The 23,033-nt window shown below is 40.1% G+C and overlaps 1 protein-coding gene across 1 annotated transcript in view; it reads right to left on the bottom strand.

Annotated features, from left to right (window-relative positions):
* Positions 1-23,033, bottom strand: part of NUP88 (nucleoporin 88) — a 41,385-nt gene that overhangs the window by 10,021 nt on the left and 8,331 nt on the right. The window contains exons 5-8 of the mRNA XM_037066264.1: positions 14,502-14,678; positions 12,675-12,861; positions 12,053-12,200; positions 3,431-3,529 (exon numbers count right to left, since the gene is read on the bottom strand). Of these exons, the coding sequence (XP_036922159.1) occupies positions 3,431-3,529; positions 12,053-12,200; positions 12,675-12,861; positions 14,502-14,678 (611 nt within the window). The remainder of the gene's footprint in view (positions 1-3,430; positions 3,530-12,052; positions 12,201-12,674; positions 12,862-14,501; positions 14,679-23,033) is intronic.

Consider the following 23,033-nt stretch of genomic DNA (forward strand, 5'->3'; position numbering starts at 1 on the left):
ATTAATGGAAAAATGTCTATTCAAATCCTTTGTCCATTTTGAAATTGGGCTATTTATCCTTTTATTATTGAGTTCTAAGAGTTCTTTATGCATGCTAGATACAAGTCCATTATCATGATTTGCAAATATTTTCTCCCATTCTGTGGGTTGTTGTTTCACTTTTGTGATAGTGTTTTCTTCTAAGTATTGTATAGTTTTAGTTCTTATATTTAGGTCTTTGATTTATTTTGAGTTGACTTTGTGTATGATGTGAGGACAGGGTGCAATTTCTTTCTTTCTTCTTTCCTTCTTTTTTTGGCATGTGGATATACACTTGTCTGAGTACCATGTGTTGGTAAGACTATTCCTTTCTCCCACTGAGTTGTTTTGGCACCTTTGTAAAAACCAATTACTGCAAATGTAAAGGTACATTTCTGGACTCAATTCTAACCCACTGACCTATATGTATAAACTTATGACAATATCACACTGTCTTGATTACCATACTTATTTATTTATTTTTAAAATATTTTATTTTTTTATCTTTAGAGGGGAAGGGAAGGAGAGAGGAAGAGAAACATCAATGTATGGTTGCCTCTCATGCATCCCCTGCTGAGAACTGGCCTGCAACCCAGGCACGTGCCCTGACTGGGAATCGAACCGTTATTCAGCTGTTCACAGGCCCGCGCTCAATCCACTGAGCTACACCAGCCAGGTTGATTACCATACTTTTGAAAGAAATCTTGAAATTGGGAAGAGTGGTCCTCCAACTTTGCTCTGGTTTTTTGAGACTGTTTTGGCCATTCTAGATCACTCAATTCCATGAATTTTAGGATCAGTTTATCAATTTCTGAAAGGAAGCCAGCTAGAATTTTGATAAGAGATTGCACTAGAACTCTACATTAGGGGGAGTACTGTCATTTTACAATATTAAGTTTCTGGTCCATATACATGGGATGTTTCTCATTTATTTGGCCCCCTTCTTTTATTTAATTCAACAGTGTTTTGCAGTTTAAGAATGTTTTGTACTTCTTTTGTTAAATTCATCCTAAGTATTTCATTGATCTTAATGCTATGTTTTTTTTTCCATTTCCCTTTGGATTGTTCATTGCTAGTGCACAGCAAGAGAACTGATATTTGTCTATTGATATTGTATCCTGTAACCTCTCTGAACATGTTGATTAGTTTAAATAGTTTTTAAGTAGGTACAGCAGGTTCCTACTTGGGGTGGGTGTGAGAGCCAGCCAAACAATATTTCTCTCCCTCTCTTTCTCGCTCCCTTCCCCTCTTTCTAAAAAGAAATAAGTAAAAATATTTTTTAAAAAAGTGCTTGAAAATCTGATACCTGTGGAAGCACTACTGGCTTGGACTGAACAGGTCAGAGAATGAGAGAAGGCTGTTCCATTGCCAAAATTCTACTGACGAAAAACAGGCCAATGGAACTACTCTACAAACAAAGGCTATTTTCCCTGTAAAATGAGGAGGGCAGGGCTGTAACCCAGGGGATCACTTCCAGGCATGGAGACCTAATAGAATTTGGATTTTGAAATTGCTTAAAACCTGTAGTTCTTCTCTTCTGTTTTGAACTGGAATGTCTATCACTGACACCTGGGCTGGTGCCATCACTGTGTTCTGAGAATAGATAACTGGTTTCCCGATTTCACAGGGCCACAGACAGAGAGGAATTTTGATCCAGGGTGGATTATTCTCTGAGTTTTAACCAATCCGAATTCAAATGATTTTTAGATGGTGAGATTGGAAACTTGAGTTCATGAGATTTCAATGAGATTTTGTACTTTGTGTTACTATAATGATGTTAGTCAATGTATTTTGCAGTTAGGTCAGACGTGAATCTTTGGGGACACGGGGGTAGTAAGCAAGATAATGGGCTCCTCCCAAATGTCCGTGTTCTAATAATTCCCAGTACCTGGGACTACGTTAGGTTACATGGCAATGGGGAATAAAGACTGCAGATGGAACTAAAGTTGCCCATCAAATGTCTTTCAGAGAGAGTATCCTCGGTTATCTGGCTGGGCCCAATGTTCCTACAAATGTCCTTAAAAGTGAAAGAGTAGAGCAGAAGGTCAGAATAACACAGAGAGAAGGATTCAAGCTCACTCCACCCTCGCGGGATCTGAGGATGGAGGAATGGGACTACGAGCAAAGGAGAGAAGTAGAAGCAGGAGAAGGCTGGGAAATGGACTCTCCCCTAGAGCCTCCACAAAGGAACACTGCTGCCCAGTGAGATCATTCTGAGACATCCAACCTACACAACTCTAAGAAGATACCAGAGTTGTACTATCTTAAGCCACTAAGTTTGCAGGGATTTGTAACAGCAACAGAAAGCTAACAGAGAAAGCACTTGGTTTTCCCCATGAAGTGTGATGTTAGCTGTGGGTTTTTCAGAGTTGCCCTCTGTCGGTTAGAGGAAGTTACTCTCTGTTACTAACTTGGTCAATGTTTTTAACATGAAAGGCTATTAAATTTTCTTAAATACTTTTTGTGTCTGTTAAGAGAATCACATGCTTTCTGTCCTTTATTCTATTGATACAGTGTAATACATTAATTGATTTCTGGACATTAAATTACTCTTGCTGGATTTGGTTTGCTACTATTTTAAGACTTTACATCTATATACATTAGAAATATTTGTCCAAGAAATATTTTCTTTTCGAGGACATCGCTGTCTGGTTTTGGTATCAGGGTAATACTGACCTCATACAGTGAGTTTGGAAGTGTTTCTTCTATTTTATGGAAATCTTGTGAATAATTGATATTCTTTAAATGTGAAGCCAACTTGTACTGATCTTTTCTTTTTAGGTAGTTTTTTTTTTAAGATTTATTTATTTATCTTTAGAGGGGAAAGGAAGGAAAGACGGAGAGAAACATCAATGTACGGTTGCCTCTCGTTTGTCCCCTGCTGGGAACTGGCCTGCAACCCAGGCATGTGCTCTGACTGGGAATCGAACCGGGATCCTTTGGTTCACAGGCCCACACTCAATCCACTGAGCTACACCAGCCAGGGCCTTTTTGGGTAGTTTTTGTTTACTAATTCAATCTCTTTACTTGTTGTAGATATATTCAAGTTTTCTACTTCTTGTTGAGTCAGTTTTGGTAGAAGTTTATTTTTCTAGAAGTTTGTCCATTTCTTCTAGCTTATCTTAGTTGGCACATACTTGTTCATGGTATTTCATTATAATCTTTTATATTTCTATAAGGTTAGTAGTAATATCCCCCTTTTCATTTCTAATAGTAGTAATTTGAGTCACCTCCCTTTTATTTTTGGTTAGTTTAGCTAAAGATTTGTTAATTTTGTTGATCTTATCAAAGAACCAAATTTTGGTTTCATTGATTTTCGATTCCAAAATTATTTTTCTATTCCAAAATACTTTTTGATACAAAGTATCAAACACTGACACTGTGAAATATTGAAAAAGCACAGAGAACTTACCTGATCCAAGAAATTTATGAAGTTTATGAATCCAAGTTAGCCCAACACTATGTACACCAGCTTCATGAGTACAGTGATATCTTGAGGGACACTTGGGATCTGCAAATGGAATGATTAATGATATAAAGGTAGCCATTAGAAACTGAAAAAATTCACCTCAATAAGCCCAAAACACATTTTTTTATGAAAGTGATGGAAGATCTACAGAACATTCACATTGTGGCACTACATGAGGAATTTTGAAATTTTAAAGTCTGAATTCAACTTTCAAATATACTTTAAGTATTTTTAAAAGTATAATGAATAGAATTCTGGCCAAGATAATAAGGGTGTAGGTAGAAATCCTTTGCTTCCTTCCACAACCAAAAGCAGGATAACAGCCAATCTAAAATCAATAAACAGCCAGAAGCACCAGAAAAATCAAACTGCATAGAACTCCAACAGCCAAGGAATCAAAGAAAAAAATCAACCAGAACAACCAGACTGGTAAGGCGGCAGCAGACCACAATGGTTGGCCAGCTCTGAAACACCGAGGCAAGGTGGCAGACCAGGTGAGTGGAACTGGCTGAAGGAGAAAGTGAGACTGGCAGCTGACTGCGGACTACGACAGGAGTTGCCACAGTGGGAGAAAATCCCAGTCTCGCAAGAGAGTCCGTTGGAAAGTGCGCTGGGGATGAGTAGGTGAGCTGCATTGTTCCCTCTCTGGCCCCTCCCCCACAGTATGTGCAACAAAAAGGGTTGCCCTGCCAGGGTAAATACTCAAGGCCCCACCCCCTAACAACTTATCAGGTGCGCCAAGACAAAGAAATATGGCCCAAATGAAAGAACAGAGCAAAACTTCAGAAAGAGAACTAAGTGATGAGGAGATAGCCAACCTATTTAATGAAGAATTTAAACCCCTGGTAACCAAGATGCTCACAGATCTGATTGAGCTTGGTTGAAAAATGAAAAAAATCAATGAAAGATACCCTAAATAAAATAAAGCTAAATATTCAGGAAACCAACAGTGACAGGAAGGAAACCAAGACTCAAAGCAACGATTTGAAACAAAAGGAAAAAATAAACATCCAACCGGAACAGAATGAAGAAACAGGAATTCAAAAAAATGAAAAGAGATTTACAAACTTCTGGGACAATCTGAAACATTCCAATATCGAAATTATAGAGGTGCAGGAAGAAGAACAGCAAGAAATTGAAAACTTATCTTAAGAAATAATGAAGAACTTCCCCAATTTGGCAAAATAAATAGACTTCCAGGAATTCCAGAGAGTCCCAAAGAAGTTGGACCTAAGAGGAACACACCAAGGCATATCACCATTAAGCTACCTAAGATTAAAGACATGGAGAGAATCTTAAAAGCACCAAGAGAAAAGAAGGCAGTTACCTACAAAGGACTTCCCATAATGCTATCAGCTGATTTTTCAAAAGAAACTTTGCAGGTAAGAAGTGGCCGGAAAGAAGTATTTGAAGTTCATGAAAGGCAAGGAACTACATCCAAGATTACTCTATCTAGCAAAGCTTTCATTTAGAATGGAAGGGCAGATAAAGCGCTTCCCAGGTAAGGTCAAGTTAAAGGAGTTCATCATCACCAAGCCATTAATTTATGAAATGTTCAAGGGACTTACTTAAGAAAAAGAAGATAAAAGATATGAACAATAAAATGACAACAAACACAACTATCAACAAATTAACCTAAAAGAAAAACACTGAAAACAAAAACTAAGCGAACAACTAGAATAGGAACAGAATCAGAGAAATGGACATCACACAGAGAGATGTCAGTGTTGGGGAGGGGGGGAAGGGAGGGAAAGGAAGGGAGGAAAAGGTAGAGGGAAGAAGCATAATTAGTAGGCATAATATAGATGGGGAGATATAAAAATAGGTATGGGAAGCAGAACTCAAAGACCTTACATGTACAGCTTATGGACATGAACTAGGGGGCAGGGAATGCCGGATGGAGGGTTGGGGAGGCAGGGCGGAGGTAGGGGATAAAGAGGGCAAAATTGGGAAACCTGTAATAGCATAATTAATTTAAAAACTTTAAAAATAATTATGCCATTACAGTTGTCCTATTTCCCCCTTCATTCCCCTCCACCCTGCACACCCCTCCCCCACCATTTCCTCCCCTTTCATTTATGTTCATGTGTCACAAGTTCTTTAGATTCTACATTTCCCATACTATTCTGGCCCTGCCCCCTATTTTCTACCTACCATCTATTCTACTTATTCTCTGCACCTTCTCCCCCCTTCTCTTCCTCCCACTCCCCTGTTGCTAACCCTCCATGTGATCTTCATTTCTATGGTTCTGCTCCTGATCTAGCTGTCCTCTTAGAATGCTTTTATTTTAGGTATGGTTGTTAATAACTGAGTTTGCTGATCTCTCACTACTCATATTTTTTATCTTCTTTTTCTTAGATAAGTCCCTTTAGCATTTCATATAATAAGGGCTTGGTAATGATGAACTCCTTGAACTTGACCTTATCTGAGAAGCACATTATCTGTCCTTCCATTTTAAATGAAAGTTTTGCTGGATAAAGCAATCTTGGCTGTAGGTCTTTGGATTTCATGACTTGGAATACTTCTTTCCAGCCCCTTCTTGACTGTAAGGTCTCTTTTGAGAAATCTGCTGACAGTCTGATGGGAACTCCTTTGTAGGTGACTGTCCTCTTATGTCTTGCTGCTTCTAGGATTCTCTCCTTCATTTTCATCTTCGCTAATGTAATGATGATGTGCCTTGGTGTGTTCCTTCTTGGGTCCAACTTCTTTGGGACTCTCTGAGCTTCTTGGATTTCCTGGGAGTCTATTTCCTTTGCCAGACTGAGGAAGTTCTCCTTTATTTGTTCAAATAAATTTTCCACTTGCTCTTCTTCTTTCCCTCTGGTACCCCTATAATTCGAATGTTGGAATGTTTAAAAATGTACTGGAGGTTCATAAGCCTCTCATTTTTTTTTGAATTCTTGTTTCTTCATTCTTTTCTGTTTGGTAATTTTTTTCTTCCTTCTGGTCCACTCCATTAATTTGAGTCCCAGTTTCCTTTCCATCACTATTGGTTTCCTCCTGTGCATTTCCCTTCATTTCAATGAGTTTAGCCTTCATTTGCTCCTCTAATTTGTGACTAAAATCAACCAGTTCTGTGAGCATCCTGATCACCAGTGTTTTGAACTGTGCATCTGATAGGTTGGCTATCTCTTGGTCACTTAAAATTATTGGCTCTGGGGCTTTGAGCTGTTCTTGAACCATAATGTTTTGGTCTTTTGCCTGTTCCGTATGAGGGGTAGAGCCTTAGGTGTTCACCAGGGTGGGGCAACATTATGGGTGGGGCAACATTATGGGTGGGGCAACATCACTGGGTTGTGATGCTAGATGTGTAGGGTCAGAGAGGGGCAATGGCGTTCATTCCAATCTCTCGGATTTTGGTCCCCTCTGCTGCTTCCCACAAGCAAACCTGGCCCCCCTGGTGCCGGCTCCTGGTGTGTGGGCCTGTGCACTCTCCAGGATCCTCTGGGTCTCTCCAACAAACTTTCTGTGAGCCTGGGAGCCTCTCCCAGCACCTTGACCCGGAAAGTCTTTCCAACTGGTGATTTCAGACTCTAATTCCCATTGCTGGGTCCCTAGCCTGAGAGGTCTGGCGTCACTGCTCACTCCTTTGCTTGGTTTATCTGTGCGTGAATGTGTGAACATGGTCAGCCAGCCTCCGTGCACCTTCGCTGGGTCCGCCCATTGCCACCCCACACCTGGGATCTGCCAACCGCTGCCTGTGCTCCTGGGTCGGTCTGGCCCATCTTTCCTGTCCAACCCCGCTCCACAAGCCACTGACTCCACCCCTCTTACTGGTCTGGCTAAATGGTTTGTTGTTGTCAGACTTCCATACAGTTCATTTTCTGTGTTTTGGTCGCGTTTTTGTTACTAAAACTTTGTTGTCTTTAAACTTGGTTGTGTGAGGAGGCACAGTGTTTCCACCTACGCCTCCATCTTGGCCAGAAGTCTCCAAGTGTGTTACTTTCTATATATTAATAGAATAGCATTCACCAAAGCATAAGCACTCGCTGTCAGGTAACTCATGTATGCCTACCCCCTACCTCGGTGTTTCTGTTTACAGTTCTTCACAATACAATGGTTATAGAGACAGGTTACAGCTCTGCAGAAGACCTATGCTCGCACACATCTAGCTACTTACACAAAATTATTAAAGCAAGTGCACTCCCACAGCACAGGTGCACTGAAAATACTTCAGTGCAACTGGTTAGAGAACAGTTCTGTCATAGTATGTCAGGTATGAAATGTGAAGCTCTACTTGTCTTGATACCCTTGGCTAACAGATACTTTCTAAGTTTAAGTTCTGGATACAATTTTTGTCTGACAGTTATTTATATTTATACTAAGAAATATGAGCAGTTGTTACATAATCTTAATGTAATATTCTATACTTCTTTTGAACCCTGATATCAGTAAGACTATCCTGAGACTAAAAGATGTGCTCCTGAATACTTCTGATTTCTAAATATTTATTTCTGTGACTCAAGATTTTGAAAATAACATTAGACAACTAAAACAAGATACAGAAACAAGTACATACTAAAGATGGCCCTAGCTGGGGTGGCTCAGTGGGTTGAGCACCAGCCTGTGAAATAAAAGGTCATGGGTTCGATTTCTAGCCATGAACATGCCTGAGTTGCAGGCCAGGTCCCTGGTTGGGGACATGCAGGAGGCAACTGATGATATGTGAACATCGATGTTTCTCTTCATCCCTTCCCTTTCTCTAAAAAATAAAATTAATGAAATGAAATAAAATGGTGACTGTCACTAAGTCTCTAAATTCAAATTTTCTTTTATCTAACAGCCTTTCTTCCCCCCCCCCACTCATCTGAGGATATTTTTCATTGCTTTTAGAGATAGAGAGACAGAAACACCGATGTGAGAGGGAAACATCAAGCAGTTGTCTCCTATATGCGCCCCAACTGGGGATCAAACCTATAATCTAGTTATTGCAGAAGATCTAGCCCTGCCTGGGGATCAAAACTGCAACCTTTAGGTTTATGGAACGATGCTTCAACCAACTATGCCACCAGGCCAGGGCACAGCCTCACTTTTTTACTGTTGACTTTACAACATAAATGTTGTAAAGGGGATGTTATAGTATCATCATCTGTTTTATATGTTGGGGTTCTCCATAGTATCTCTGAAAAAAGCACTGTGCTGTAAGAAGTTTAAAAATTCTTGGTCTATGGCAATCATCTCTCTGAATAACAAAATATCGAACAGCTTCTTTTCATTTGCCCAAACCTGTGACCTAATGCTCAATCATCTCATCAGGCCTATTATTCAAAATGCCATTTCAAAATGTGTATGTAGTGCCGAAGTCAGAAAAGTCTTAATTTGGGGATGTAACAGAAATCTGTTATGAAAAAGAGGCAACAAGAGTAACCGAAGTAGGAAATTTGCTAGATACCTGCCCCCACATATTATAGGTAGTTATTTCACTTTCATCATTAAAAATATGGGTACATTTCAGGGATTGTAATATGTTTTTCGTACTAATATGAATGAGTCAACAATTTATTAGTTTCCATGAAACTGTTAACTCTCACTAGAACAAAGATAAAAAGGCCTACATTTAAGATTTCCCAAAGATATGCATATTATCTTATTACATTTTTTAAAAAATTTATACAACTTAGACTCCAGACAGGATGGAGGCATAGGTAGGGACACTTCACCTCCTCATTCAACTATAAGAAGAATCACCACTAACCTCAAAATAAAAACCACCAAGAACTGCCAGAAAATTGAACTGTATAGAAATCTAACCACCAAGGTATTAAAAAAGCCATATTCATCCAGATGGGTAGATAGGGAGCTGGGGTAGAGAGGATGTGGTGTCCCACGTTTGTGTGTGGTGGATAAAAATCAGGAGGGATACCTTAGGACTAAGCCATCCCAGCCCCAGGCCGGACCATGTAGCCCAGGGTTCCAGTGCCAGGAGATAAAGCCTCATACTTTCTGGCTGTAAAAGCCAGTGGGGTTTTGGGGCAGCTATAGAAACTGTCAATTGCTCAAGAGAGCCTGTTTAAAGGGCCTGCACAGACTAAAATGTACCATTAAGACTGTCAACTGATTTCTCAAAACAAACCTTGCTGGCAAGAAGTATTCAAAGTGATGAAAAGCAATTACCTGCAACCTAGATTACTCTATCCAGCAAAGCTTTCATTCAGAATTGAAGAGCAGATAAGGTGCTTCCCAGAAAAGGTAAAACTAAAGGAGTTCATCATCATTACCAAGCCATTACTATATGAAATGCTAAAGGGATTTATTCAAGAAAAAGATGATCAAAACTATGAACATTAAAATGAGAACAAAGTCAACTATCAACAACTGAATGTAAAAAGCAACTAAAACAAAAACAAACTAAACAAATAACAAGAACAGGAACAGAATCATAGATACAGAGATCATCTGGAGGGTTATCAGGGAGAAGAGGGAGAATGGGGCAAATGGTACAGGGATTAAGAAGCATAAATGGTAGGTAGAAAATAAGGGGATGTTAAGAATAGTATAGGAAATGGAGGAGCCAAAGAACTTTTATGCATGACCCATGGACATGAACTAAGGGGTGGGGTGATTGCTGGAGGGAAGGTGGGTACCAGGCCAATGGAGGCAAAGGAGGGAAAATTTGGACAACTGTAGTAGCATAATCAATAAAATATACTTAAATTTTTTATTAACTGATTTTAGAGATAAAGACAGAGGAAGAAACACCGATTTTTATTGTTCCACTTATTTATGCATTCATTGGTTGATTCTCATATGTGCCCTCATCAGGGATTAAACACATAACCTTGGTGTATCAGGATGATGCTCTAAGCAATTCGCTACCCAGCCAGAAAGCAGACGCGTCTTTATAAGACAACCAACTAGCTTATACTACTTTACCTGGTGTCTCAATTTCTTCATCTATCAAGCAAAGTTTCAAGACAGTATTTAGACTTTATGTCTCCAAATACTATTTAATGAGACATGCCCAATGAGTTCTCTCTGCTGGTCCATTATAGGACTCTTTCTCCTTAAATGTTTTGGCTACACTTTAATTCAGAGTCAAAGTCATTATTACCAAACCTATGCAAACTGTTGGTGGGATCATAAGCAGATTAAATCAGACTGCTATTCAATTAAACTCCTCTTTCTGTAATGCTCAGAAGAAAACTGTGAAAGGTACACCCAATTATTTCAGCTGAGTTAAGCTTTTGTTCCTCGTTCTTTAAAGAGAGGACAAGATCCTAGAGGAGACTCTGAGAAATTGTGGAAGGGCAAATAAAACCACAAAATTTTTGTGTTAGTAGGAACCTTAAAGATCACCTGACATTATCCCTGTTGTTTTCAGATGAGAAAACTGAGGACCAGAGAGGCTGAATAAATGCCCGATACTACAGAGCTTATTAATTAGAATTGTAACTAGTACCTAAAGGACACTCCAGACCCCTAGTCACACACCCCTTCCACTCAGCCACCCTTCCTCAACAACACATTCTTTAACCGTCACACATCTTTACCCAAGAGCTCCGTAGGTGAACAGAGGTAAGTTGCCAGAACAATCTGGGACCAACTCAGATAAGGTGAAATGAAAGAAAAACAGATAAAGAGGGTAACATTTAAATTGGGTCTGATTATAACAAGATGTATTCTAAAAAAAATGAAGAAAGCCATTTTATTTTATTACTTATTTTTTAAGAAAGCTATGTTAAAGAGATATCTTTATATTAGTATATATCAGTATATTATAATTTGATTTTTAAAGTTTATTAAAGTTTGTTTACCTTTAACTATTTGAATCATGGAATCTACTTTAATTTGAAACAGAAAAAATTCACTATTATAAATCTGGGTACATCCAGACTAAAGACCACTATCTTAACACTTGGGGATGGTGCTCAGCCTTTCTTGGACCTGAAGTGTAATGTATGACTAAAAGGACAAAAAAAGCCAGTTAAATTCTTAAAGGCTGGACCACAGAACAAATAAATAGCACAAAATAGTCTGTGGTAGTTTTAGTATAAATGTAACAGAATAAAAGGACAAAATTTAGTAAATACCCAAAACACTAATTCAAAAAGCTATATGCACCCCTTGTTCAGTGGAACATTATATTAGATACGGAAGCAGCTCAAATGCCCATCAATAGATGAGTGGATAAAGATGTGATACATATATACAACAAATGTTAGTCATAAAAAGGAATGAAATCTTGCCATTTGTGACATGAGTGGACCTAGAGGGTACTGCACTAAGTGAAGTAAGAGAAAAACAAGTGTCATAGGATTTCACTTAGCACGTGGAAGCTAAAGCACAAACAAAAGAGAAACAGACTCCTAAATACAGAGAATAAACTGAGGGTTGCCAGAGTGGAGGGGAATGGGTGAAGAAGATGAAGGGCTTAAGTACAAAGTGGTTATTACAGAACCGTCATGGGGGATATATCAATAATATTGTAATAACTATGTGCAAACTGGGCATCAGAATTATTGGGAGGGGGATTCGTTTGTAAAGTACATGTCTAACCACTACGTTGTACACCTGAAACTAATATTAAGTATTAAATGTAAACTGTAATTGAAAAAAAAACTTTACCTGGGTGAAGTTTGATTGGACAAGAAAAGTCAGAATCAAAGGGCTCATCCTCTCCGGATGCCAGTTTCAGGGCTAGCTCCAATTCAACACACTCAAACACATACAGAGAAGGAATAAGGTCGGCCCTGGAATCCCACGACTTTTCTGACTGTAAAAAAAGCATAATTTTAGTCTTCTATGTTCACCTGAAAATGTACACAATGAACAACAAAAGGAAAAAGCTGATTCAAATACTCCTTCAATTTCTTAATTCTACCCCCTATTATGATAGTACCTTGTTATTCTTCAAAGAGGAAAGAGTCTCTCTTAGGAAGAACAAACAAATTCAGAGAAGAGCTAATGCAGTGATTCAAAGGTTCTTTTTATCTGTCACTACAGAATGCCAATTTAGAGTTCAGAAAGACAGATAGATGTAGGTTGGGGGATTAAGTAAGTTGGGCAACTTCTCTTCTCCCCATTTAAATTTCTAAGTGGGCTTCAATTGATTTTAAGTGTTTAATTTTCAAAATACACAGAAGTGTGAGATATAAACTAAATTCCTAATATATATTAAGCATTTATATTGGCACAAAAGTATATTTAGTGTTGGAGATACAAATATACATACACTGGCCTGACTTACTGTTTGGTCATCTTCTTCTTCTCCTTCCAGCACAACACAGTGATACAACATTCCTGATTCAGTGGCAATCACTAAGATGTTGGGGACACAGGGTAAGCAGAGGATTGCACAGGCGTCATAACCGTAGTTATCTTCAGCTGCAGGATGCATGGGCAATGGACCCAACAACTTTCCAATATCCCCAGGGCTGAAAAAAGAGTGAAACAGATGTGGGTGAAAAAAGCATTGGTGCTATAAGCCCTCTTTTCTTTTCAAAACACACTTAGATGACAGCATATTAAACGACACCTGGTTTTAACTACTACCCTAATGTTCTGATGATTCCCAATTTTTTTCTTCTGAAGTGTAGCTTATAGTCAGGGCTCCAGTCCCACATACTTAATTGGATTAGACAAATACGTTTATTGAGAGCTAGATGACACCTCTACAGGACTGATGGGTTAGCTGGTGAAGCAGATATTTAACCAGAATTACTATACCATGTAATAAGTGTTACAATGCAAGGCTTAAGGGGACAAAGGATACAGAAAGATATAAAGAGTGAGATATATAAGAAAGGTATCAAAAGCAAGTTCGATCAGTGGAGAAAGAGTATATTCTGGGAAAAGGTGGTAAACATCCCAAGCTAGGGAACAGCATACACAAAATCCTAGAGGCATGAAAGACAAGGAATTAACAAGAAGGAAACTTAGCTTAGTGTGATAGGAGGTAAAGTACAAAGTCTAAGGCCACAGAGAAGTAGTCAGGCAGATACTCAGGACTGGCTTACAAAGCAGAGGATCCCACGTGCTGTGTGAGAGGGCTCAGAGTCTGTGTGCTGGGGACAGTGTGCCACTAGAGGTTTAAATCAAGAGTGATTTACTAAGATTCACCTGGTAGTGAGCAGTAGTGAAAAGAATGATAGGGACCAAAATGGGATTCAGGGCAACTATTTAAGAATGATCTTGGCAGATGATGATGAGGGTTTGAAGCAGGGACAAGTGAAATGGAGAAGGATATATACATTCAAGACATGGTCACAGTACCATTAACAGAATTTTGGGACCGGACTAGACATAAGAGAATATAGATGACTCTCAGGTTTGGAGCTAAGGTTACTAGGTAGGTCACAGTGTGGACAAATGAGAGCCAGGTGGTAGGGGGAGAAAGGGATGGAGAGAAAGGGATAGGGAGAGTGATAATGTTACATGACATCTCCTGAGAGAAATCATGTGGGGAGGGCAGAAAACACTTCTGTCAAGGAGAATGTTACTGGCAGTAAAGCCTCACCATTCTATAATCTATCAAGCTCTTTTGTGTTTCTCATCTTTATAATTTTGCATACTCTATTCTCTCGCCTGGAACTACGAATCATAGGTATGAAGATCATTTGGAGGGTTATCAGCTGGGAGGGCAAAGGGGGAGAATGGGGGAAAAGGTGCAGGGATTAAGAAGCATAATTGGTAGGTACAGAATAGACAGGGGGATGTTAAGAATAGTATGGGAAACAGAGAAGCCAAAGAACTCATGCACGACCCATGGACATGAACTAAGAGGAGGGACCTCTAGAGAGAAAGGGTGTACCAGGAGGAGGGGGACAAAGGGGGAGAAATTGGGACAACTATAATAGCATAATAAAACATATTTAAAAAAATAAAAATAAAGCCAAAACTCCTTACCACGACTTGCAAGTCCTTTAAAAATAAACTTAAAAAATATGAAAGCCAAGCACTGAAAGGCTACAACACTTCCACAAACTCAAAAACACAAATCCCAACTCTAACTATTATAATCTATACTGGAGCACAAGCTGGACTTTCATTTAGGTGGGTTACCTCCTCAACTTACCTGTGTAACAGACTGACATATGTAAGGAAAGTCTCCCCGTTCTCATATAAGATGTACAGTGGGTACGCCACTACTTCATCTTTGCCTTTTTGTCCAAATACATTCTTCGGGACTGCTGCCAGTGGCCCAAAGTCAAATGCAACTGCCGTTTCTCCTAGAGATGCTGTGTATGCCCTTCTGAAATGAGATTTAAAAACAAACTTATTGAAAACAGGCCCAATAAGAGGAGGTGGGATGGAATTTGTATTCAATTAGAGAACACAAAAAATTATGATTATGAACAATGTGAATAAGCAACACTAGAAAACTATGTGAAAGTAGGCCATAAAATTGTGTAGTGCAATTTTAATTTTAAATAGTTTAAATATAGACATACAAAGAGTAAAAATATACACAAACATGCATAAACAAAAAAGAAACAGAAAGAAAACATATAAAAACATTTACAGTTATCCTTGAACAGTAGGATGCATTTACTCTACAAATATTTACTAAGTATCTAGTCTGTGCCAGGCACTGTGGTAGGTTCTGGGAACACATCAATTATACAAAGGCCCGACCTCTAGTGATAAAGACTTACAACAAACAGAGGAGAAAAGAGCACATAATACCAAGTCAGAAAATGATGCTATGAAGGGGAAAAAAACAGGGTAAAAGGGTATTGATGGAGGTGCTGCTTTAGACTAGGTGGTCTGGGAAGGCCTCTGACAAAGTAAGAATTGGGCAAAGACTTTAAGGAAGTTAAGGGAGCAAGTATGGGTTACGTAGCAAAGGAGCAGTTGAGGCAGAGGGAAAAACACCTGCAACAGCTCTAAGGTGGGAAGCCGGTCAATGCTGTTTAAAGAACAGCGAGGAGGCCAAGGTGGTTATAGTGAGAGAGCCAGGGCACAGAGGGAGGAAAGAGGGTGGAGAGAGCGGGTAGCCAGAGCCAGACCTGAAGGCCCTACAAGGCCCTTGTGATGATGCTGGGAAATCAACAGGGTGTGGACAGCAAGAAAGTAGAATGATCTGATTTATACTGAAAGTATCATTCTGGCTGTTATACTGAGGACAGACATAGAATATGACATAATACTTCATTTTCTTAATACTTTATTGTAGTTTGCCCAGTTTTCTATAATAAAATACGTTACCTTTATAATCAGGAAAGACGAGTGAGAAACCGTGCTGTTTTTACAATTTTAAAATTTGCATAATTGGTTAGCCTAACAGATTCCACTTTAATACAAGGGTGATAAATAAGATTATTATTTTAAGCACAATTTAATATAGTTGAGAGTCAATATTATTCTAAGGTATTATAAGTACCATACCTTAGTTTGTTTATCACATGAAAGGTATATGGTATCAGGATGCTAAAAATGAGAAATCCCAATATTTACAATAAAAGAACTCAATCAGTTCAACTAAAAAATCAAGACAATAAATGGGAACAAATAGACATAGAAATTAACTTAAAGACACTTAACTTGCAACCATTAAAACTTAGCTAGAACTTAAATATAGGAATATTTCTAATACTCTAGCCAATAAAAATAGTAGATATGACTTAGTATTTATCTGTGCCAGGACCCATGCTAAGCACTTCTAATGCATGATCTCACTTACTCTGCACAATAATCCTAATAAATGAGCACAATTATAATTTTTTATATTCATGGAAATGAGTCTTTATATATATATATATATTTTATTGATATCATTAGTTGTTCTATTCCCCCCCTTCATTCCCCTCCACCCGCACACTCCCTCCCCCACCATTCTCCCCACCTTGGTTTATAACCACGTGTCTCAAGTTCTTTAGATTCTGTATTTCCCCCACTATTCTTGCCCTCCCCCCTATTTTCTACCTACTGTCTATGCTATTTTCTGTACCCTTTCCCCTCTTCTCCTCCTCCCATTCCTCTGTTACTTACCCTCCATGTGTTCTTCATTTCTATGGTTCCACTCCTGATCTAGCTGTCCTCTTGGTTTGCTTTTGTTTTAGGTGTGGTTGTTAATAACTGTGTGTTTGCTGTCCTTTCACTGTTAATATTTTTCATCTTCTTTTTCTTATATAAGTCCCTTTAGCATTTCATATAATAAGGGCTTGGTGATGATGAACTCCTTGAACTTGACCTTATCTGAGAAGCACTTTATCTGTCCTTCCATTCTAAATGAAAGCTTTGCTGGATAAAGCAATCTTGGCTGTAGGTCTTTGGATTTCATGACTTGGAATACTTCTTTCCAGCCCCTTCTTGCCTGTAAGGTCTCTTTTGAGAAATCCGCTGACAGTCTGATGGGTACTCCTTTGTAGGTGACTGTCCCCTTATCCCTTGCTGCTTCTAGGATTCTCTCCTTCATTTTGGTCTTGGCTAATGTAATTATGATGTGCCTTGGTGTGTTCCTTCTTGGGTCCAACTTCTTTGGCACTCTCTGAGCTTCCTGGATTTCCTGGAAGTCTATTTCCTTTGCCAGACTGGGGAAGTTCTCCTTTATTATTTGTTCAAATAAGTTTTCCACTCGTGGCTGTTTCTTTCCCCCTTCTGGTACCCCTATAATCCGGATGTTGGAACGTTTAAAGATGTCCTGGAGGTTCCTAAGCCTCTCCTCATTTTTTTGAATTCTCATTTCTTCATTCCTTTCTGGTGGGATGTTTTGTTCTTCCTTCTGGTCCATTCCATTGATTTGAGTCCCAGTTTCCTTTCCATCACTATTGGTTTCCTGTGCATCTCCCTTCATTTCAACTAGTTTAGCCTTCATATGTTCCTCTAATTTGTGACTATAATCAACCAGTTCTGTGAGCATCCTGATAAACAGTGTCTTGAACTGTGCACCTGAGAGGCTGGCAATCTCTTGGTCGCTTAGAGTTATGGGCTCTGGGACTTTGAGTTCTTCTTGAGCCATCTTTTGGGCTGTCCATGCCTGTTATGTAGCAGGATCGGAGCCCTAGGTGTTCACCAGAGCAGGGCAGCTCAGTCGCTGGGCTGTGACACTGTATGTGGGGGCGGGGTCAACAAGGAGCAATGGTGTCCCATCCGCTGCCTCCCACTGTGGCACCCACAGGTGCGGCAGCTGCCACCGTCACTGGGCCCCGCGTGTTTCATCCCACTGCATGCGAGTGTGCAACTGCGGTCAGCCTGCCCCACACCCTGACTGGGTCCGGGCTACCTGTGCGCCTAAGTTGGGGAATCCTTCCTGCCCGACCCTGGTGGCTCCGCCCCTCTTACCGTCCCGGTTGAACAGTTAGTTGTTGTCGGACTTCCGTATAATTCAATTTTCTGTTCTTTGGCTGTGTCTTTGTTCTCCAAACCTTTGTTCTATTCAATCTTGGTTGTGGGAGAAGGCACAGTGTTTCCACTTATGCCTCCATCTTGGCGGAAGTCTACACCATACTCGGAAATGAGTCTTAGTGCAATCGAGTAACTTGCCCACATGCCATGGCTGACAAATGGTAGAGCTGAGGTTAGAACCCAGCTGTGTTGATAACTGCAGGGCCCTCCTGCCTCTCTCTCATCTAGACAATGTGTCTGTAATGGCAAGTTGATAAGCTATGAAAACACACTCCCAGGGAGAAAATGCTCTGACACCAGAACACGCTCTACCAACCCCCAGAAGCAGTTATTTCCCTTATTGTGGAGATGGATACACTGAAATGTAAGTAGCTGCTGCTGTGAGACATTAAAATCACTTAACTGACACTTTCACCAGGGGAGAACTAGCCCTCCTCCACAGAAAACAAAGTACCATTTTTTAACTCAGTACCTGTAAACACTGACTGTTTCCTTGGGGAAGAACTGGCTATTCTCCCAGAGGGAATGGTTAGTCAATCAAGTCACAAAAGGCCCTTGGTGTGCAACCATTCTTGTCTAAAACATATTTTTTCAGAGCAGTCCCCCCCATCTTTCCCACTATTCTCGAAAACTCTGAACCCAGGAGCTAGCTACCAGGTCCTGAGAACAACAAGGCCATTAACTTTCTGCTTAAACTCACTGCAGCTTGCAGAAATGCAGGGGGCCTGTCTTTCCAAGCCCTTAGCAAGGCACCCCCGTTTATAGGAGTTAACCCTCAAGGACTAAGTTCTCAAATAATTTGGCAAACAGATGTCACTCATTACTATCCATTTGGAAAATTCAAATACGTTCATATTTCTATTGATACTTACTCTGGTGCCCTACATGCACCTGCTTTAACAGGAGAATCTGCTAAAAATATACAAGCCCACTGGCTTAAGGCCTTTAGTCATTTAGGATGGCCTCAGCAAATTAAAACTGATAATGGCCCTGGATACCTTGCACATTCCACTCAGCATTGGATTATCCAACATAAAGCAGGAATACCTTAAAATCCAACCGATCAGACAATTATAGAATGGGCTCGTCATACTTTTAGAAATCTTAAGAAACAGAAAAAGGGGGAGTCATGAGTCCTTCCCTCCCAAATTTGATTATGTTAGCCCTGTTCACCTGTAATTTTTTAAATTCTGATGAATCACTTAGTACTCCAATTAAGAAACATTTTCAGAAGAAAGAGCCAAAGTCATCTGATCCTCAGGTTTTATACAGAGATTTGCTGGGAGATGGCTCTTGGCAAGGCCCTGTAGGCCTCCTAACTTGGGGAAGAGGATATGCTTGTGTTTCCATCCCTACAGGTCCTGTCTGGCTACCAGCAGAAAGAGTAAAGCCTTATCATGAGCGGGACAGACACCAAGCTCTGCTACCTGAAGCCGAGAACCAACTGACTGACAGGCCAGATGGCCCAGCTAACCCTGAACAACCAGAAGGAAAATGGTCACTTGCACCATCACTCATGGGCCTGGGTCTGCCAAAGGAGGAGGATGGGGCCTGCCCCAGTGACAGGGACTGAGGCTCAAGTTCCTCCTGCAGAGGACATCAACTCCTTGGTGCCCCATAATGTTTAATGGCTGAACACTAAAAACTGGTTCAATGGACTGAATTTACAAGTTTGGGTTATGGCAACTCTTGGATGCACCCTAGTCTTAATGCTTATTTGTGCTTTATGATGTATATATGGAGGTGGTTTTCTTGAGATCACATTTGGGAACAACAAATACTAGGTTTCATAGGCTTAACAGCTACAATTGCATTTACAATAGAAAAAGGGAAGAGATTAGATGTTGGGAACTGTCCTGCCTGGTTTCAGAAGCTGTAACCCCCATGGCTAAGTCTGAGTAAGAGCCCAAGGGACCTGCTTCATCTGAGTCTGTTCTGCCATGAGGACCTGAGCCTCTGAGGAGAAAAAGCTTATCTTCCTGGCAGGAGCACCACCTCTGCCCACTTTATTTCACCCTGCCTGGCTCCCAATGCTTGGTCAGTTAGCCAATGATGGTAAGATCCTTCAAGGGAAGGGCGACCTAAGATAGGCAGGATCACATGGAGGCCTTCAGGGAAGGACTTGGGGGGCTGTAGAAAGACAGGGTCATGGGCCCTCGACCCATGTCTTTGACATAGCCAGAGTCCTTCTTCTGTCTTCGAGAAGTCTCCTAATCTCTTGGTTGCCTTACTTTCCCTACTGTACCTAAGCCTGAAACAATGCTGGAGGTGGACACGGCCCTGTACTGGAAAGGGCAGGTTCCCCAAGGCAATCAGGCCTAAGAAAGAATGCATAAAATACTATGAAACCTACTTTGCTAATACCCTCAATTGAAATGATAAGGGTCCAAGCCTGAAATGAGTTTGTTTCCCCAAAATTTGGTGGCCCTTTCGCTATCTGACCCTGACTCAAAACAGGCCCTCAAAGTTCTTTGAATGTTACCTATTTGATCATTACTGCCTGACAGTGACTGATGGGCTTAATCTGAGAATGTGGGTCTCAGTCTTTGGAACCACTGGTTGCTTACAGATTGTAATAATGTTCTGTGTACTTGGACTCATCTGCGAATTATTTTCCCAAGGTCCTTTGAGAGACCAGCAAGTAGCAAGCTTTGTGGGATCTATAGGGTCCTAACTAAAAACAAGAGGGGAGATGTAGGAGACCATTCTTCGTGGCGTGGGCCCAGCCCCCAGTGACAAACATTTACTGCAAAGTAACTTGCTAACATCCATGCTAAACCTTCCAAGGATGAATGTAACCAGTTCAACCACTTTTGCCCTTTTCATTTGCAAATATCCCTCTTCTGTGATGTGATTAGTGGCATTGGCTCCTTTGTTTTCTGTAAAAGGTAACCACCTAAAGTGAACCTGACATAGTAAATGAGGACCATCATGTAATGTGCCAAGAAACCCCATAAAGGCCAGTCACAGCAAGGGCTACGACTTTTGTTCCTCCTGAAAGAAAAGCGATGGTGTCCCTTTTCCTCCACTGGACTCGGTAGTACATGAACAACAACCCCCCCCCCCCGAAACTTTCAATTCTGGGACTATCAAGAGAATTAAAGGGGTCCCAGGTTGGTGGCAACCTCTAATCGCTAGTGGAAGGAGATAAAAATCCTCAGGTTTTCAATATTCCCAAACATCAGCTCAACAATAAACTCTAAATGGACTAAAGACTTAAATGTAAGACCCAAAACCATAAAATTCCTAGAACACATAGGCAGTAACCTCTCTGACATTGTTCTTTGTAATATTTCTTTTTTAAAAAATATTTTTTATTTATTTATCTTTAGAGGGGAGGGGAAGGGAAGGAGAGAGGGAGAGAAATATCAATGTATGGTTGCCTCTGGTGTGTCCCCTGCCGGGAACTGGCCTGCAACCCAGGCATGTACCCTGACTGGGAATCGAACTGCGATCGTGTGGTTCGCAGGCCCGCGCTCAATCCACTGAGCTACACCAGCCGGGGCATAATATTTCTTTTTGATATATCTCTTCAAACAAGGGAAACAAAAAGTTTGAAAATAGAACTACATCAAAGTAAAAAGTTTTTGCACAGCAGAGGAAACCAACAAAACAAAAAAAATGACTTACCAACTTTAGAAGATACTTGCTAATGATACATCCAATACAGGGTTAATATCCCAAATGTATAAAAACTCATACAACTTAACTGCAAAAAACCCAAACAATCTAATTAAAAAATGGGCAGAGGACCTGAACAGACCTTCTGAAGAGGACACACAGATGGCCCATAAAAATATGAAAAGATGCTCAATGTGCCCTAGCTGGTCTGGCACTGGTGTGGCTCAGTGGATTGAGCACTGGCCTGCAAACTGAAGGGTCGCTGGTTCAATTCCCAGTCAGAGCACATGCCTGGGTTGTAGGCCAGGTCTCCAGTTAGGGGTGTGCAAGAAGCAACCACAAACTGATGTGTCCTCCCTCTCTTTCTCCCTTCCTTCCCTTCTAAAATGAATAAAATCTTAAAAAAAAAAAAGCTCAATGTCACTAATCATCAAAGAAATGTAAATTAAAACCACAATGAATGGCTACCATCCTCAATAAATTAACAAATAAGTACTGGTGAGGATGTGGAAAAAAGGGAACCTTTGTGCAATGTTGGTGAGAATACAAATTGGTACAGCCATGGTAGAAAACATACTGGAGGTTCCTCAAGAAATTAAAAATAGAACTACCCACCCCCTCCAAAAAAGACAAGAGGAGAGAACTACCTTATGACCCAGGAATTCCACTTCTGGGTAAACTATCTGAAGAAATCCAAGACACTAATTTGAAAAGATACAGATACCCCTATGTTCACTGCAATGTTATTTACAATAGCCAAGAAATGGAAGCAACCCAATCAATAGACAAATGGATTAAAAAGCTGTGGTACACTTATACAAAGAAATATTACTTGTCCATAAAAAAAGAATAAAATCTTACTATTTGGGACAACAGGGAAGGACCCAGAGGGTATTATACTAAGTGAAATATGTTAGAGAAAAACACATATTATATGATTCACTTATATGTGGAATGTAAAAAACAAAACACACAAAGAAAACAAACAGACTCATATACACAGAGAAAAACCTGATGGCTGCCATATAAAAGGGGGGTTGAGGAAGCTGGGTGAAAAATGTGAAGGGATTAAGAAGTAAAAATTGGTAATTATAAATAGTTATAAGATGTAAAGTACAGCTTAGGGAATATAATGAACAATATTGACTATGTATGGTGCCAGGTGGGTACTAGACTTACTGGGGAATCACTTCGTAAATTATATAAATATCTAGTCACTGTGCTATGTACCAGAAGCTAACACAAAATATTAAATATCAACTATAATTGAAAAAAACATTTTAAAGTAGACCTAAGTGCACAATTAGAGATTAGCAATGAAAGGAAGAAGACTTTCATGGTGGGTCAGGAAGAACAGATAAATACACATTTAGATCCCTACCCCACCCGCCAAGGTCTTTGGAGACAAAAACTGCCAAATATAGGATAGCTATATATAAAACATTCAGAGAAATAAAGTTTGGAAAAATAAAAATAGATGACTATTAGATATGACCACCATGGAAACATGAGAAGAGCTAAATGGAATGTCCAGAAATCCTGCTACTAAAAGCCTCACTTCACATGCACACACTGCGGGTGATCTGGTGCAGTGATCACCAGAGAGACTAATCAGGAGGCCAAAGGAATAACGTTTACG

This window comes from Sturnira hondurensis, unplaced genomic scaffold (genome assembly GCF_014824575.4).
Source record: "Sturnira hondurensis isolate 20B ecotype Veracruz unplaced genomic scaffold, ASM1482457v3 Scaffold0016587, whole genome shotgun sequence".
In the NCBI taxonomy this organism is placed as follows: domain Eukaryota; kingdom Metazoa; phylum Chordata; class Mammalia; order Chiroptera; family Phyllostomidae; genus Sturnira; species Sturnira hondurensis.